At 37.1% G+C, this 18399-nt stretch overlaps 1 protein-coding gene across 1 annotated transcript in view; it reads left to right on the top strand.

Annotated features, from left to right (window-relative positions):
- The window catches only part of KLHL14 (kelch like family member 14), a 134626-nt gene extending 116528 nt beyond the window's left edge, over window positions 1-18098 (top strand). Inside the window, exons 5-8 of the mRNA XM_056823858.1 lie at window positions 9307-9497; window positions 9578-9736; window positions 14053-14210; window positions 15932-18098. Of these exons, the coding sequence (XP_056679836.1) occupies window positions 9307-9497; window positions 9578-9736; window positions 14053-14210; window positions 15932-16072 (649 nt within the window). The 3' untranslated portion in view covers window positions 16073-18098. The remainder of the gene's footprint in view (window positions 1-9306; window positions 9498-9577; window positions 9737-14052; window positions 14211-15931) is intronic.
- Window positions 18099-18399: the final 301 nt, after the last annotated feature.

Here is an 18399-nt window from a genome sequence, read left to right as displayed (position 1 = left end):
GGTTAAATGGACTTTAGAGTTCCTTATAGTCCTAGACTATCATCCTATAGGACTAATATATCTTCCCTTTTAGAAAAATACCCTAAAGACTACCTGAGGAATGCCTTTGCTATTCACAATCCACAGCCTATGAATTTCATTTAAAGACAAGAAAAAAGTTTTATCTTAGAGCAATCCTGTCTGATAGTTTAGGTCTCAAAGTTAGGGTTTGAGTGAATTCATTCAATAGGCATTTATTAAACACTTACTATGTGTTACAAACTCTGCTATTTACTAGTGTAAAAAACAACAGTCCCTTCCCTCAAGGAGCTTACATTCTGTGAGTGGGGATGGGGGAGTGTATATGAGAGAATGGAGATGGAAGAATAGGAGTGGAAAACAACATCCTCACAGCTAAGTAAATATGAATCATGTGCAAATTAATTACAAAGTAATCTCAGAGATGAAAGAGACCTTAGCAACTGTAGCCAGTGTATTATAAGGAAGTGAGCCTCAAGGAAAAATAAGTGTAATGAAGAGAGATGAGGAGATAGAGCATACCAGAGTCAGATTGAAACATTGAAAGATAGATTTTGGTATTTTTTAAAAGCTGAGGTTCTCTAGAAGCAGACCTTTTGGACATTATATCCATGTAAATTTTGCCCACAAACTAGTCTAAAAAGAAGAAAGTAATGTTCACTAGTTCAGGAACCCTCTGTCTTAGATTGATTTTGAAACTAAAATCTCTAATTTTCAGAAATTTGATGGGCAACATGGGCAAGAAAAAATCTTGATAGTTTACCTTTAAAAAGAGAAGAAAGTAGACAATTCTATGATTGGCTTATTACGATGATTGCTTTTCAAACTGAGATAATGGTATGGGTAATCCAAGCTTATGCTTTCTTTAGGACCCAGGACTCCCTACCCTCTAGACCAGTGATTCTCAACCTCTCAATCTGTAGCAATGAGAATACATAATGCATATCAGGTATTTACATTCTGAATCACAACTGTAGCAAAATTACAGTTTTGAAGTAGCCACCAAAATAACTTTTTTGGTTTGGGGTCACTGCAACATGAGGAACTGTATTGCGGGGTCACGGCATTAGAAAGGTTGAAAACCAGTGCTCTAGACCATGACAACCCTTTTAGAGACTGAGTGCCCAAACTGCAACCCTAACCCTTATGTTGCTTATGAACCTCCCTGCCCCTCCCCCGGCCCACCCCACTTTTCCCCAGACAAAGGAGAGAAGAAGTTCTCCCATTGGGCTTCGGGGCAGAGAGGCTAGTGATAAGAGAAATGTCCTCAGACACAGTGGAGGAGGGAGGGAAGCAGCTCCCCCCAGCACATGCCAGAGGTTTGCCTACCTGACTCTACACCCTACTATACTATACTCAACCATGTTCTCTATTTTTTTCTTTGAGATTTTTTTTAAACTTCCTTCTGAAGTATCAAGCATTGCTTCCAGCCAGGACTGTGTTGTACAACTAGATACCACCATGTTCTAATCTCTTTTAAAATTTGTTGAGTGTCTTCTGAGCTTTTATTTAAGCAATAAAATAATCTAAACCAGGCTAAGTCTTTGGTAACAAATATATTCCCAGGGTGAAATCTTGTGTGGTAAGTGTTAAACCCATAGCTGATGTATAGTCATGGACAGACCATACACTCTATCCATTATGTACAGCTCTATTACACTATGTATAGTGACCTCCTTGAGGGAAGGGACTGAATTTTTCTTTTATATCCCCAGTGCTTAACACAGTCCTGGCACATCGTAGACACATAATAGATAAGTGTTTTTGACTAGCTGGTGTTTCTCTGATGCAGTTCATGAACATTTCCTCTTTGGGGTACACCAAGATTTGATTTTAAGAGCCTCAAAATCTTTTAGGTTGGAATTTCAATGTAAAATTGAAGTTAGTTGGGCAAGTGAAACAAATCTGCTGATTTTTTTTTCATTTCACTCCTAACAGTGACACTCTGTGGATGAAGTTAGGAATACATGTAGAGGATCAGATTAAGAAAGTATTAACTAAGACGAGCAAGTTCTAAAAAGCTCTATTTCTGTTAGGCAGAGATGGGACTAAAGTAGAAATGTTAGGAATTCTTCACAAGTGAGAACAAAAGAAAAAAGAAGTCCTCTCATACTATTAAAGGAAAATCTACTTTAAATACTAAAGTATCTAGAATTCATCACAATATCTGGGCTAAAATTATAATACTTAATATTTCTCATTAGTTTTGATAGATTTTTGCCATTTCTAAGAAAAATTCCAACTATTACTCCATATATGCACACATGAGTGCATGTGTACACACCACACACACACACACACACACACACACACACACACAAATTGTTTTCCATATAAAGAGAACTCAAGAATAAGCAACAAAACGATTTCAGAGGCTTATAATGTCTAGTATCATGAGGTAATACCCATGTGCTCTATTCATAGTATGTGCTTGGGTACTCTAAGCTAGGTATTCTTAGCTATGAATCAGTGTTTGGGGTTCATAAAAAATCTTTAATGTGAGAGGAAAAGCTATAGCACTGGTTCACATATTTCACTAAGGAAACTTTATAAACAGTAAAAAAGAAATAACCATTTTCAGGGCAGAAGAGTAAATATATGCTCCTGAAGGCACACACTCTTGATTTTTGTCTTTGTATCGCTAGTGTCTACTGTAGTACCTGGCAAATAGCAGGCACTTGAGAAATATGCTAAATTTATTTGAATACTGAATCCTAGTTGGAACAATCAGGTTTCCTATTCTACTGCCCATTTGTAAATGCAGAATTTACTTGATTCTTCAACCTGTTTCACCTGTTATCATATTTAAATAGTTTTATACTAATAAATTATTTTCTTTCCTTTTGTCTTGACCTGCATTCTTCCTTCTAGTTTTTTTCACAGCACAGATTCATTTTAAAAGCAAAATGAATACATTCAGCAAATATTTCATGAGTATTTAATAAGTGCTATAGGAGATACAAAGGCAAATGAGTTGGAGACCCTTCCCTCTGGAACCTTCCAGTCTTTCAGAGTAGATAAGGTGTATTCAAAGAGCCAAATTATGAGGATATGATATTCACCATTTAAGAAACATACACTATATATAGGGTACTGAAGAAGAAAAGATCCTTTTTCATTTCAGAATACTGACTTTCTACATATTTGTATATCATCCTTAAAAAGGGACAGCACTAAGCTCTGTATAGTTCCTATTTTAGTTGGCATGTAAACTACTAACACTAGGGGAAAAATCTAGGAAAGATACCAAAATGACTGTCTCCTATAATATGGAAAAGCAGGTCCAAAATATGGAACTAGATGAGGTTAACAGGAACTATTTTTTTAATCATTGTCATCACTATTAATCAATGGATGACTCAATCAGTTATTAAGTATTTTTATGTACCTACTATGTGCCAAATCTTTTTCAATAGTCTGGGAAAACAAAGGCAAAAGCAAAACAGTTCCTGGACTAAAAGACCTTGTATTCTATTAGGAGAAATAGAATAGAGCCAAGTACCAATGGAGCCATAATTTTTTAAAAGACAATAAAGCCCCTCTCACACAAATGCCTGCACCAATTCCAGGATGACAGGAAAAGACCCTATAAATGATTACTATATGTAGAAAATAATGACCCAATAGTTGGTACATGGGAAAAGGACCTAGGAGGTTAGCCAGGCCAACCCACTCAAGGTCACTCTGGCAGTTAGCAGCAGATCCAAAACTCAAATAAATATTCCCAGACTTCTTCACTTCCCTAACATGAGAAATTAACCCTTAAAACTTTCATGTCTGCAATGAATAAGAAAGTCATAGTTCTAATCAGATTAATTGCCCTTCTTTTTTTAAGGAATGAGGCTATCTATATAATGTGGGAAAACATCTGGAAGAAGAGAAAAATTCAGTTAGTTCAAATATTCTCTAGAAATACCTGGATGTGTACCCATATGGTAGATCTGGATGTATCAATGATTTTTTTTCCTTTTCATACAGACATTTTGAAATTGTATAGATAGCACCTAGTAGAATGCTTAAACTTAAAATGCTTTGTGGTAAGAGGTATTAATAGAGGATGAGTGGGGCTTTTATTTGAGTCAAGACTCCTGTCTTTGCTACTCCCATTGATCAAGTATTTTTGGCAAGTTAAACCTGTTCCCTTTGTCTTCATTTCTTAAGGAAATAAAGATGAGTTTCTATATAAAGTGAAAATGTGTGATGATGAGTAGGTCTTTCTTTTTTCTTGGTTTCCTTCTATGAGATTGTTTATAAATTGCTAGCATAAAGATTAAAATTTAGGGAAGATGGGGAGACTGAGGCATCTGAGGCAGGTAGAAATTAGTTTCTCTCTGCAAGGAGTATTATATTTTTTAGAGGTTTATTGAAGATTAAGGATTAAAGAAAATACAGGATAAGAAACACATGTTCAGGCCATAGAGTGACCTAGACACAACCTCACCTACAATATGAAACAAAGCCACATCTTCCCCAAACGGAAGTCCAATAAAACCTCCCAGCCCGCGAGAGGTTTCAAGGAAGGAAAATAGAAACAGGATAGAAGTTTTGGATTCCGAGAAGGGTGTGGATGAGCTGGCTTTAGAGATGTAAATAACTGAGTCAGTAATCAATTATTGATTTTCAGGAGCCACAGCCTACTCTGACCACTGGGCGTTACTATACAGGCTATTCCATCCAATGATCTCAATTTAACACTGCACTGGTCAGAGGATAATGCTAGCTTAGTAGGAAAGGAGATTAGAAACTAAAGGAGGTAGATAACGCTAGGTATTAGCATTGGAAAAGAGAGAGAGACAGGGAGAAAGATAGAGAGAAGAGAGAAAGGGGAGAAGTTGCTCCATTGCAAACCTGTCGATGTCCTCCAAGTGGTCGAGCTGGCTGTGTCCCGTTCCCTTTATTCTCTTTGATATACAAATGAGCTCAATACATATTGATCAGTTACATGATGCCTCAATACATATGGATGAGTTACCTAGTGTATTGCCATTGGATAATTGCAAATTATGACAAGGTGAAGGTGGGGTTATTATCCTCAGGTGAGTGAGACAGGAGGAAGCAAGTTTTCGTGCCTAAACTTCAGCCAAGCTGGGAATAGAGCCCATTGCCATGCGCAGGATGGCCATGTGTTCACTCACAATCCTTGACTCTCCATAATACCTATGGGCTGGACTGCTACATCCAAGCCCCTCAAAAGCCTTTGAATCAGCTTAAATACCTTCTCGATCTCGGCCCAGGTGAGATTACAAGGCATTCTGGGGAAGTGGAGCAAAGGCTTGTGGGGATTGTAGTCCTGCATTTGAGTCTATTTTTTTATACTAGGCATTAGAGTCCACAGATGTATAAATGCACTTTCATGTTGAAGTATTTAAAAAGGCATAATAATTCCTCAAACTTGACCTGCAAAGACTTTGCTTATTTGAGAAATGGCATTTCCTTTGTTAGAAAACTGTTCTTAATCATACTCCACCATCAGTCTCCAAAAAGGGAGATATGTTGGTGATATTATTTTTAATCTGTTTGAAGCTTTGAACTGGTCATATACATCATACTCATTAAGAAGTCAGAGAATCTGGGGTCCTTTAAAGATAGCCCCTCAGTAGGCTCTCAGACAACTCTAGAAGAATAATCTACTTGCTGAAAGCCACAGAACAAAAACAGAAGTTCAGGCTTTGTCACCACAAAAGAGGGGTGAGTTCTCATCAAATGCAGACCTAGAAGAAAATTTAGACATTATTTAGTCCAAACCCCTCATTTTACAGATGAAGAAACTGACTTAAGGTTAAAGCCTGGGTCATAAAAGTCATAGTCACCAGCCTCCCTTTGGGAGAGGGTGAGCTCTTTCACATATAGTGGAGGTGGGACAGAGTTTGCGACCATGTTGCCTTCACCTGACCCAATGAGACAGCCAGTACCTAGAGGCTGGCTTAGCTTTTCCTTCCAAAGAGGAGAAAAAACATAATATTGGAAAGTGTACAAGTCCTAGACTCATTAGACTAGAATTCAAGTTTTGTCTCTAGTACTTATTAACTGTGTGATGCTGGGCAGGTCACCTCCATGCTTGGAACCTCAGATTTATCATCTGTAAAAGTGTGAGTAACCATATTCAGGAGAGCAAAACTATCTTATATAATCATGTAAGGAAAGCACTTAGTAAGTTTTTGAAGTACTTAAGATATGTTTTTATTTATTGTAAAATAAATTCAGAGATAAGAGGATGAGCGTGAATGAAGAACCTTGGGAGGAGATCAGAAAACCAGAATGAACTCATCCTCCACTGATACTTCAGACATATAAAATTGTACAGTGTCAGAGTGAGAAGGGGCATCAGTGTCCACCAGGTCACACCCATGATTGACCAAAAATCCTTTCTTCAACATACCTGTCACCCAACCTGGGCTTGAGGACCTCCGTGAAAGGGGATCTCTCTGCCTCTTGAAATATCCATTCCTTTATACATGGGATCATAGCTCAAGAGCTGAAAGAGGCTCTTTTTAGCTATCTAAATAGCAGTGAGTCAATACACATTTATTAAGCACCTACTGTGTACCAGGCACTGTACTGAGTACTTAGGATACAAATAAAGGTAATAATCTTCATTCTCTAGGAGCTAACTATCTAATGGAGGAAACAATATCCAGACAACTATGTACAAACAAGTTACACATAAGAAAAATTGGTTAGACACCAAGTTCTTTTTTCCTTTTTTCTTTAAACTCTTACTTTTTCTCATATTAACAACTCAACAACAGAAGGGCAAGGGCTTAGAAAATAGAGTTGTGACTTGCCCAGGATCACATAGCTAGGAAATCTGTCTAAGGTCAGATTTGAACCCAGGTCCTCCCAAGTCCAGATGCACTCTATACACTGAGTCATTCAGCTGCCCATGGAAGATAAGTTGGGGGAAAATTAGCAGAGGGAGGGCACTAGAGTTAAGAGATTTAAGGAAAGGATTCCTGTAGCAAGTGGAATTTTAGCTGGTACTTGAAGGAAGCCAGGAGGCAGAGGTGAAGAGGAATTCCAGGAATGGGGAAGAGGAAATGAAAGTGCCTGGAAGTTTTCTCCTTATGTTAGTCCTAAATCTGTGCATTGTTCCTAGTTCTGCTTCTCAAGACCAAGAACAAGCCAAATACTTCTTCCATGTGACAGTCTTTCAAATACTTGAGGACAGTTTGAAAATATGTTCCCTTCCCATGTCTTTCCTCCTCCTGACTAAAGACCTTTATTAAAAAGATATCCCTTCTCAGGACATTTCTAGCTACCCATACCTTCCCAATTTGGCACCTATCTAGGAGTAATACAATAGGAATGCCATATTCCTAGACCAGAACACCATGTCCTTATTAAATCAAACTGCTATATTAGCCTTTTTTAGCTGTTGTGTCATAGTGTTTGTTGACTCATATTGACTTTGTTTTGCTTTTATTTTTCCAAATTAGCTCCTCTTCTCCCTTAACATAAGACCAACCACAGCCATTCCAGAGTGCTAGAGTGTAAAGCAGTCATGAATTCACTTTTCTTGTAGCTTATGTTCATCTCAGTCCCAAATCCAGAGACTATGTAGCCTGCTCCCAAGAGGGCAAAGGACAAGCTACAGGGTAGATAAATCAATGATGGCTCAGGAGATCCATCCGATCTCTTAGAAACATACAGATTACATCTTGGAAACATAAGGTTCCCATTCAAGTTGGCCCTATTCTCCATTTCCCATGGATTTATTGTTCCTGAGACAGAAGGTAGTTCACCTGGCTGCTGCTTCGGCCACCTGTGTGCTTACTTTTCATCAGTTGTCTACATACAGTCTTTCTTTTAAGCCTTCTGTTTTAGAATTAGTTCTATGGATTAGTTCCAAGGCAGAAGAGAAGTAAGGGCTAGCTAATAGGGATTGAAAATATATTTCCTTCCCATGACATTTCTCCTCCTGACTAAAGATCTTCATTAAGCATCCTGTGCCCAGGATCACACAGCTAAGACATATCTGAAGTCATATTGGAACCCAGGATCTCCCATCTCTCAATTCACTGAGCAACCTAGCTGTCCCCTACATACAAAGTTTTAAGTTGGGATCCTTAAGGTCAGACAGCCTCAATAAGTCTGAAGATGAGAGAGAGAGAGAGAGAGAGAGAGAGAGAGAGAGAGAGAGAGAGAGAGAGAGAGAGAGAGAGAGAGAGAGAGAGAGAGAGAGAAAGGGGGGGGGAAGGTTGGAAGGGAGAGAGGGAGAGGAGGGAGGGAGAGGGAGAGAGAATTTAATTTCAATAACAAATACTGTCCTTAAGCAAGAAGGATGTCTCCAAATGCACTAATCTAGTAGAAGCAACTCTCTAGATAATGTTAAGACAAAAGCTCCACTGTAAAAGAAAAAAAGAATTTGGTGGATTATTTAGACTGGCTTGATATCATCCATAGAATTAATCAACACTTGATTTCATCTTGCCTTTAAAAATACAAGGCAGTAAGTCTAGTTAACCGCACGTCTTGAAAAGAGACCCCAGTGTTAGTTTTGAGTCACTTGTGAGAATTGGCCCATGGATGAAATGCCTTTGGAGCAAAGGTGCAGGATTTCAGCATTAAATTCACTTAAGAGAATAACTTAAGGGAAGTTGTTCTATTTGCAATACTGCACAGGGAAAAAAATAAGAAAATGATAATTGAAGAAAAATTTTGATGATGTGGTTCTCCTAGTAAATTGGGAACAATGACCCTTGAAGGACCATAAAGAAAGTGAATGTCAAGATAATTTATTATTGTTACATTATCTGCCTCATTTTTCACTTTGTCTTCCTGAGCTCTGAAATTCATGCAAGGTACCAAATGCCCCAAACATTAATGAACACCTTTTTTTCCTTTTAGAATATAAAAATAGCTGAAATCAACAGTATGTGGGTTTCTCTTTAGGGAAACAGAAGTAGAAATTGGATTTGTGATTTCATTGGTAAAGGGAAATCGTGGGTGAGAAAACTTCCTTTACCAATGCCAGTCATCATCACCTTTCTTTGAAACTTAAGAATTACATCAGTCAATATGCATTGTGCTAAAAGAGAGGGGAATGTAAAGAGGTAAAAACACCACCTTTGCCCTCAAAGATCTCATATTTTAATGAAAGAGATGCATGTAAAAGATTCTACTACATAAAAGACATATAGAGTACCTGACAGGTAATTTCTAAGGGAGGGTCCTGGGTAGGTGGAGGAGTAGGTTCTTCCTTCCCTCTTGAGACACAGAATTTTTCAAAGAATAAGATTTCTCCACATTGCACTAATAACTTTCTGTGGGTTGTTACTTTTACCACAGGAGAGCCAGTTTCTACGCGTGTCGCCTGGATAAACATTTATATGTTATTGGTGGGAGAAATGAAACCGGATACTTGTCCAGCGTGGAATGCTATAACTTGGAAACCAATGAGTGGCGTTATGTTTCCTCTTTACCCCAACCCCTGGCAGCTCATGCAGGTGCCGTGCACAATGGGAAAATATACATTTCAGGCAAGTCCTTGATCTATTTTTTCTTAGCAACAAAGGCTGCTGGCCACTCTCCCTCATTTTCATGTCTGTTTATTTCACAGGGGGTGTTCACAATGGAGAGTATGTCCCATGGCTGTACTGCTATGACCCTGTTATGGATGTCTGGGCGCGAAAACAAGATATGAACACAAAACGAGCAATCCACACTTTGGCTGTAATGAATGATCGGCTATATGCAATTGGAGGAAATCATTTGAAAGGTCATATTTTTAATCACAATAATATTTGAGGTCATGCTTCTTGCTAAGGGGATGCTTATTAGCTAATCATAGTCAACGAAGTAAAAAACATGTTGACCAAATAAAATCTGCTTTGTGCAAATTAGCAGTACCCTTGAGCAGGCCTTTACTGAGGCTTTTATGCAGGCAAGATTATTTTAAATTTAGGATAATACTGCACATTAAAGAAATGAATAATGAAGTCCAAAGATAATAAAATGGGAGCCTTCATAACTCAAGAGCAAGAACAATATCTTATAACCCTGAATTCAGTGAAATAAATTATTCCTTAGCTCCAAACTACTGTTGATGATTTCTTCTATAAATTGTTTTCTAGGAAATGTAATCAAGAGGAACTTTAGTCACAGTCTCACAGAGAAGCTTACTCCTGGTTTGGCTTTAAAAGAATAAATCTGTTGCAGTTTGGGCATAAAAATTAGAATCTTTTTCTTAGTTTTATTGAACATATTATCTTCTCTATGATTTCCAAACTTATTTTAGAGGCTCCTAAATTTTTGTGGTTTTTCATAGTATAAATTTAATATAGAAATTTGTTTGAAAGCACGAAGAAGTTTAGGAACTTATCCAGGGTCACACAATTACAGAATGCACTTGAACCCATAGTTTCTTGTCTCCATCTGTATATACGTATGTGTATTTGTCTTTCTCTTTACATATATACATATATATACACATATATATTAATATGTAGACAAACATGTGTAGATATGCATATGTGTGTCTATATTACATACATACTGTATCTATATGATATGCATATGAAATATTTGTATTTATATTGCATGCATATACAAATATGTTTCTTTAACATATATACAAATGTGTTTCTATATTACACACATATACAGATATATATAGCAACATTACATATATATAAATATAAATGTGTACTTATATATAATTGCTCTGCTATTATCAACTCTTTCTGTTCGGTTTACCTTAATTAAAAAGGTAATGGCCAAAAATATCCTATTTTCCCATCTTTGAAAATTAGCATTAGGTTTACAAAACTCTTCTGAGGTCCTTTTGCTCAATCATGTTGGGAATGAAGTTTATTTCTATTCATTTGTCCTGTTTGTTGTAGATGGCAATTACTAAATACCTTACCTTGCATTAAGCAGGTAATTCTCTGCCCTCAGAGAGTGCAATCTGATAGATGACAATAAAGCATCATGTGGTTGTAGAGAGCCAACCTCAGAGTCGAGAAGCCCTGAGTTAACTTTCCTCCTCTGACATATTCCGTCCATGTTCTCCTTGCCAAGTCCTTCAGCCTCTTAGTACCTCCAGGGAAACTCGAAAGTTATCAGTTGTAGAACAATTGCTCATATCTATTGATAGCTTCCTTATTGATTTCCCACACATTCATCCAGACCTAAAAAAATAATAGTGACAGCCATCATTCACCAGAGGTTATTGCCTGGCCAACTTGATAGACAACAGAAGTCCTCACTAGAAGCTAGGAGCCAGGTTGTAGAATATGCTGCACCAACTTCACTAGGAGCTCCCTCTTCTATGGATCTTCCACAATGATTAATACAATTCTAATTCTTTTTCCCCCATTTTTTTGTCATGAAAAATACACTTCCATATTGGGCATTGTGGTAAGAGCAAAGTCATACATAACCAAAACCCCAAAATGAAACCAAAGATACACTGATGAGACAGGTGACTCCAACAGTTCTTTCTCTGGAGATGGAGAGCATCCCCTGTCATAAGTCTTTCAAATCCTAACTCTTGATAGCCATAACTAAATGGGCCCTAGAATCCACTAGCAGTGACCAGTCCATAAAGGGTTCCTCCATCATTTAGAGCCCCATGTTATGGCACTCTGTTATGAGACATATGGAGCAATATTGCCATTGGAATTCCACTTGTGTCATCTGAACAAAGTTCTCCCTCTGAGGAATGGAGAGAAAAGGGAAGTAGTGAGAATGACTTGATTTTTTACCTGTGATGAACTAAGTGCAGAATGCTCATTTGTGGAGCTAAAATTCTCATTCTATTATCTCTGGTATCTTTATGGGATCCAACTCCATTGTGTAGGTTGATGCTAGAGTTTATTAAAAAGGCTTCTGACAGATTCTGAGAATGTTATAATGGCTTTTCTAAAATCTTCCTGGAATGCTCTCCTATCCTATAAATACATTTTGATAAATCAATAAACATTTATTAAGTGCCTACTATATGCCAGGCCCTGTCCTAAGTGTTCTTCATGGCCATACCATTCTGATAACAATCAATAACTCTAGAGACCTACTCACTCCTTCCTAGGCAAGGTTTTCCACCATGGCCACATCCTCATTTCACAGATGTGAGATCATAGTTCCACGTCTTAGTAGGCTATTTCATGAGTTTCTATAGCTAAAAAACTTCATTACTTGGGAGGTAAATTCATGTTTATGAGCCAGGCTGAATTAACTAAGCTGACTTTTTGGGGAAAACAGACATATTGCCCAGGCCATACTAAAAGCCGCATAGGATATTCCTGAGCTTTTACTCCATTAGCAGGATCTCCAAGAACTCAGTGTCACTTCTACAACATGAAGTCCCACTAAAACAGAATTTGAACAGAAGCTCTAATATGTCATATTGCAAAATGTGAACATGAAAACTAGAAAATTATCTTTCATTATATATATATATATTTGTTCTATTAGTATAAAAACTAAGGGCTGACTTTCTCCCACTGTGCCTTTTTTCCTCCAGTTGATGGGTGTTTGTAATTGTTTATATGAAGAATTTGGGGAATCACATGTGCAGTTCTAGACTTTTAAGTTATATTTACCACTAGGCCTACTCTTACAAAGGAATGAGCTTGTTCCCCAATTTTCCATTCATTCTAGCAGCTTCTTATTTTGTCCTTCATAATCTATCTTGACTACAAGTGATATTTATGCCAGATAAGTATAAAATTGAGATAACATTCCTTTCAAAACAGATTTCTGCCTTTTCCTTTGCAAGTTGCAATTGATCAAAGGATATAGATAAATAATTTTCAAAATAAGTAACAAGTTTTCAATATCCATATGGAAAAATTATCAAACTTACCAATGATAAGAAAAATAGAAATAAAAACAACTCTTAGGTCACCACCTCACTCCCATCAAAAAAAAAAGATGAAAATAGTAAAAGATAGAAATCATTCATTTTGAAAGGATTGTGGGAAAATAAGAACACTATTAACTGCCTACTGGTCAAATTAATTAGTCTAGTTGTTCTGGGGGAAAATGTAATTAAGTGAGAAAATTCATTAAACTATTTCTTCTTTTAATCCAACTTTCCTGCTTCTGAGAACATAACCCAAACAAATCAAAGCAATAAAGGGGGGCAGCTAGGTGGCTCAGTGAATTGAGAGCCAGACCTAGAAATGGGAGATCTTGAGTTCAAATTTACCCTCAGACACTTCCTAGCTATGTGACCCTGGGTAAGTCACCCCATTGCCTAGCCCTTACCACTCTTCTACCTTAGAACCAATATACAGTGTTAATTCTAAGATAGAAGGTAAGGTAAGAGTTTCTTAAAAAGAAAAAGAAAAAGAAAAAAGGATTCCATTTCTACTAAAATATTCATAGAATCCTTTTCTATAGTAAGAAAAAAATAGAAATAGATCCCCATCAAACAAATTGTCACATAGTAATGTATTTGAATGTGATTATTCAAAAAAAAAATAATATTTAAAATTTTAAAAATATGGAAATAGTTGTTGAATCTGATGGATCCCTTGAGTTTTGCTGAGCTGCAGTGGGTTAAGTCCAACATCAGAATGGAGAGCTTCTAGGAGAATAGGGGTCGTTAGGCTGCCAAAGGTGGAGTTTACCAGCCCAGGTCAGAAACTGCTCATGTCCCAATCAGTAGTGAAGTCAAGCCTGTGAGTGACTTCTGTATTCCCAGGCTAAGCAAGATGGGAAGACCAAACCTCAAAAAGAAAGAAAAAAATAAACATACCTATTTGAATACGAACTCCAATGATAAAAGCGAAACAGAACAGAACAAGTAGTAAAAGTCAGGCAAATTCAGTTTAATTTTAGTTACTAGTGTTGGTTTCAAAGAGCCATGATGTAGCACACTTCCCTCTCACTGCTAGTATATGAGGTGATCTTGTCATTTGGTGTTACTTAATAGTTTTTCTGTATTAGAAAAGGGAATAACATAAGAAAATGACTATGGCATAAAGATTAGAAGAGCTGGGTTAAAGTTTTATCTGTTTTAGCTGATTTTAAATATTTTTTTGAAAAGAGAGGTCAGGCTTTAAATTTGGTTCTTATGATGTCACTCAGGTTTCTCCCACCTTGATGTCATGCTGGTGGAATGCTACGATCCCAAGGGTGACCAGTGGAATATTCTGCAAACTCCCATTTTGGAAGGCCGAAGTGGCCCTGGTTGTGCTGTCCTTGATGACAGCATTTATCTTGTAGGAGGCTACAGCTGGAGTATGGTATGTGTTTACTTCTTGCCATCATCCTCACTGCCTTCCCTTGTAGCCAGAAATTTTTCTGCTTGCTCCCCCAGATGTTGGCCTTCTAGTCTGAAACCTCTCATCTCTTTGCCTTTTTTTTTTTAGTTTGCTTTTACTTAGATGACTGATTTACAGTCAAAGTTGCCATTAGTTTTTGTTTCTTGTATTCTATCAGTTTCTATTTTCACTTCTTTTTTGTACAATGAAAATATATTCTAAAAGGGGATTTTGTTGGGTGTGTGCATGATTTTTTAATTATTTTAACTATGCCAAGGCAAATATACCAAGCTTATACATAACCAGGTGTTTGTATGTGCCCAGCTCTGGAAATATACATAATTAACTGTTTATAAGTGGGTAGAGACAAACTGGACAAAACTTAGGGATGTTTTCTTCAGTGAAGTGCCCACTCCCCATCTCTATCTCATCAATAAGCAAAAAGGTTCTATACTGAGGAAGGGAAATTTTATAGTCTGACTCTTAAGGTTGGTAAGGCAAATAAGAATAGTAAAAATTTTAACTAAGTTAGATGACTCCTTTAGGCTATGTGAATAGACTTAGAGGAAAATTTGAAGAGATTCAGGTTGGTTCGGGTTTTTTCTCTCCATTTTTAGCATTTCTATAGGAATTTCATAATGATGGGGTTCCAGAAGGTTATAAAAGACATGAAAACATAGGGAAGGTAGGGAGTTATCTGGGAATTTTAATGTACAAATTAATTAACTAACTAATTTTTAAATATATAATTAGCTGAGAACCTGGGGGGACCCTCCTTTCTACCTAGTCTTTCCCTCCTCCCCTATCTAACCAAAATATTCAGTAGAATTAAGGCTTTGGGCCAATTCTAGGATACAAAAGCAAAATCAAGTAGAGAATTGAAGCAAATATTCAGGTAATTCAAGATCCATTGTGACTTCCACTTCAATCATTTGAATGTTTAAAGAAAGGCATTTTTTGGCTTTGACTATCTGGATAATTTTTTCAATACTTGAGCATTTCACTTAAACTAGTTTTTCTTAAACACCAAAGGTAACGCAAGAGCACTGTTATAGCCCATGGAGTTTTCTTACACATCCCCCTCCTCCCTGTTCTTTGCGACCCTACTTGATGTTTCCCTCCACAACTCTATCTCCTGCCTCCATGTATGTTTATAGAAACACAACATATATATATATATATATATATATATATATATATATATATATTTATATAATATATAATGTATTTATATATGTGTGTGTTTATAAAAATATATTTACATTATATGCACATATATTTATTTATACATACTCCTGGAGTTCACAGGAGACTATGACACATAGATAATTATAACAAAATATTATGCATAAAAAAGATGCAAAATGCTTGGTGAAGCCAGTGCAGCAGAATAGATAAATCAAGTCAACAGTCATTAACTGCACCTGTACTGTAGGAGGAAGAAAAGTATTAACTGTTGTTTTTTTCCCCCTACGGGACAATCAGATTGATTTTTCACTTCTCTGTTCATATACGACTAGATTTTGATATATTTAGGGGAAGTTTCCCTTTAAATAAAAGTGGCTTTAAAATCCCTTCCTTCCATAAAAATGTTTTGGGACTTAAGAAGGGAATAAATTCTCTAGAACTCACAAAAATAAATAACCCTGGATTGGTGCCTTTCCCCAGCTATGCTTCAGTAAAGTCTTCTTATTGTTTTCCAGGGAGCCTACAAGTCATCGACCATTTGCTATTGCCCTGAGAAAGGAACCTGGACAGAGTTAGAAGGAGACGTAGCCGAACCCCTCGCGGGCCCTGCTTGCGCCACAGTTATCCTACCAGCCTGTGTACCGTACAACAAATGACATACTGGACACATCGAATTGAACAAGTACCCCATTCTGGGAAGCAATGGCAGGTGACACAAATATTTTAGTAAGGAAAATTATGTTCTACAGACACAACTTCCAAAACCCACTTTTGGGTTTAGATTGATGCTTTAAAGGCAAACTACAAAAAAAAAATTCCCCATTCTTGGACACATGCCACTCTTGTGAAGCAAGTAGGTAAAAGACCACATCACAGCTCCCACGCTGACAGACTGCCAACTCAGGCTAGTTTTCACTAACTTGTCCCAACTCCATGGAAACTCCTCAAATTGATCTTCTTTTTGAAAAGGAGAAAGATAAATGTCTGAAGACTGCCCCAGAGAGATCTCAGAGCAGTACTGTGCATTGTAGTCTACCTGCATGCGACCTGTGTTGACGTTTTGGAGATGTCATATTCTCTAAATGCTTCAAAAATTCACCCAGAAATGGCCTCTTGGTTCTGCTGGCCAAGCAATTTTAGAAAAATCACCCAAAGCTAACTTCTCTTCATCCACCCTGTCTTCCCAGCGTCATGAAAGGACTAAGCAAAGAGAGATGACAAGGGAAGGTAGGGAGTCCATTAGAGATCCAGTGGTTATTGCCCTTCATTATCATAAATTAGTCAGAATTCCTCATTTGGGGGCCCTCATCAAGAGCTATTTGTCCAAAAGATGTGAACTGAGTAATACGCTACTGCTGCAGTCAATTCCCTGAGAATTGTACTTTCCCATTTTCAGGACCATGTAAGTAGAGAACACATTTGTCATTTGCTCCAAAAGCCAGACCCAGTTAGTATGGTTATCATGGCTTCAGATAAGATCAGAATCATTTTGGCCCATGGAAAATCAGCTCAGATTGCCCTCTTCAGCCCAGGGACCAGGAACTAGATTAGTAAAATACAATCTTACTTGTTTCTCTGTCACTGAGAAACATGAAACTTAGATGACCTTAAATAATCCCAGTAATTTCCATTTATTTCATTTTAGCCCTCAATATGTCCTACTGGCTGTAGGACAGCGCATGATTTGCCATCATGATTTGTCATCATTATTTGCAAAATTGGGCGCATCTTTATTGTTCCTGTTGATAATGCTTACACAGAGACCAAAAAAAAAAGGGGGGGGGGGATTCTCTTGGCAGCAGCAGCAGCAGCAGCAGGAATTGGGGAAGGGAGGGAATAGAAGCAAGAGAGTTTATATCTGTCAAATCAAAAGGGGGAAAATTGGCAAGAAGAAAAATTTTATTTTCAAGCTTTTAGGAGTCTAATAATTAAACACCAGTAAAAAGTAAAGCAAAGAAATAATGAGATAATGAAGCAGTTGGATCTTTTGATGAATGGATCCTTTAAGAATGATGTGAGGCCACAAGTGGGAATGGCTTGGTGAGACTCTCTCATTGAGGGGCATGGAAAGATGGAGTGGAGGTGCTCAAATCTGAAGCTGTTCCTACAGTAAAGTGCAATCGTAATTGTTTTGTATTTATTTGTATGTTCAGATCCAAAGGATCCCTTGTAAAAAGATATCCAGTGCAATCAACTTTCATCTTTTCCCTTGAAAGTATATATATAAAATAGAGAGAGAAAAAGAGAGAGTAACCAGTTACAGTGCTCCATACAAGACCCTCAGCTGACACTGATGAGAAGAAAGTTGGCGTCAGGGGCTTTTATGGTTCTTTGACACCTGTTTTCTTCTGAAATGTACAACTTAGGCTTTTAAAAGGATCCTTGTTGTCCTATGACTGGTTCTTTGTCTTATTTTTCTTTTCGATCAAGATAAATTTTAGCATTTATGAGAACTGTATGTAAAACTTTCTGTCTTTCAGGAAGGCATGACCAAGGAAAAAATGATATAACTGAGTAAGTCACAAAGAATGTAAATTTTGTACAGTATTAGAATGTGTAAATGACGCTTGCTTGTAAGGGGAAAACTTTAAATAAAACTTTATGTATTAATTCAACTGTCTGCCATATTGCTACTTATAAAGCATATGTATAAATATCTACATTAAATTCTTTGGAAGTTTTTTTATCATGTAAATGTGTAATTTTTAAAAAAAATTGTGGCAATGTTTAAATATATTTCTTGTCTAGATGAATGTGTCCAATAGAGACATGCCTGTGATTTAGGGCACTTTATATTTCCTAGAAAAGGGATTAGGAGATCAGTTTTCCCCAAAGGGACATGATAAATGTTATTATATTCAAGCACAATCCAACATCTATTAAGTACCTACTGTGTGCCTATAGAGCATTGAAGTAGAAAAGTAGTAGAAGCTGAAATGGCCAAGGATCCAGTTGTGAAATTTTTAATAAAAATGTTTATAAA

The sequence above is a fragment of the Monodelphis domestica genome, chromosome 3 (genome assembly GCF_027887165.1).
Source record: "Monodelphis domestica isolate mMonDom1 chromosome 3, mMonDom1.pri, whole genome shotgun sequence".
In the NCBI taxonomy this organism is placed as follows: Eukaryota; Metazoa; Chordata; class Mammalia; order Didelphimorphia; family Didelphidae; genus Monodelphis; species Monodelphis domestica.
Note: the sequence above shows the minus strand (reverse complement) of the source record. Positions and strands in the feature narration are given on the sequence as shown.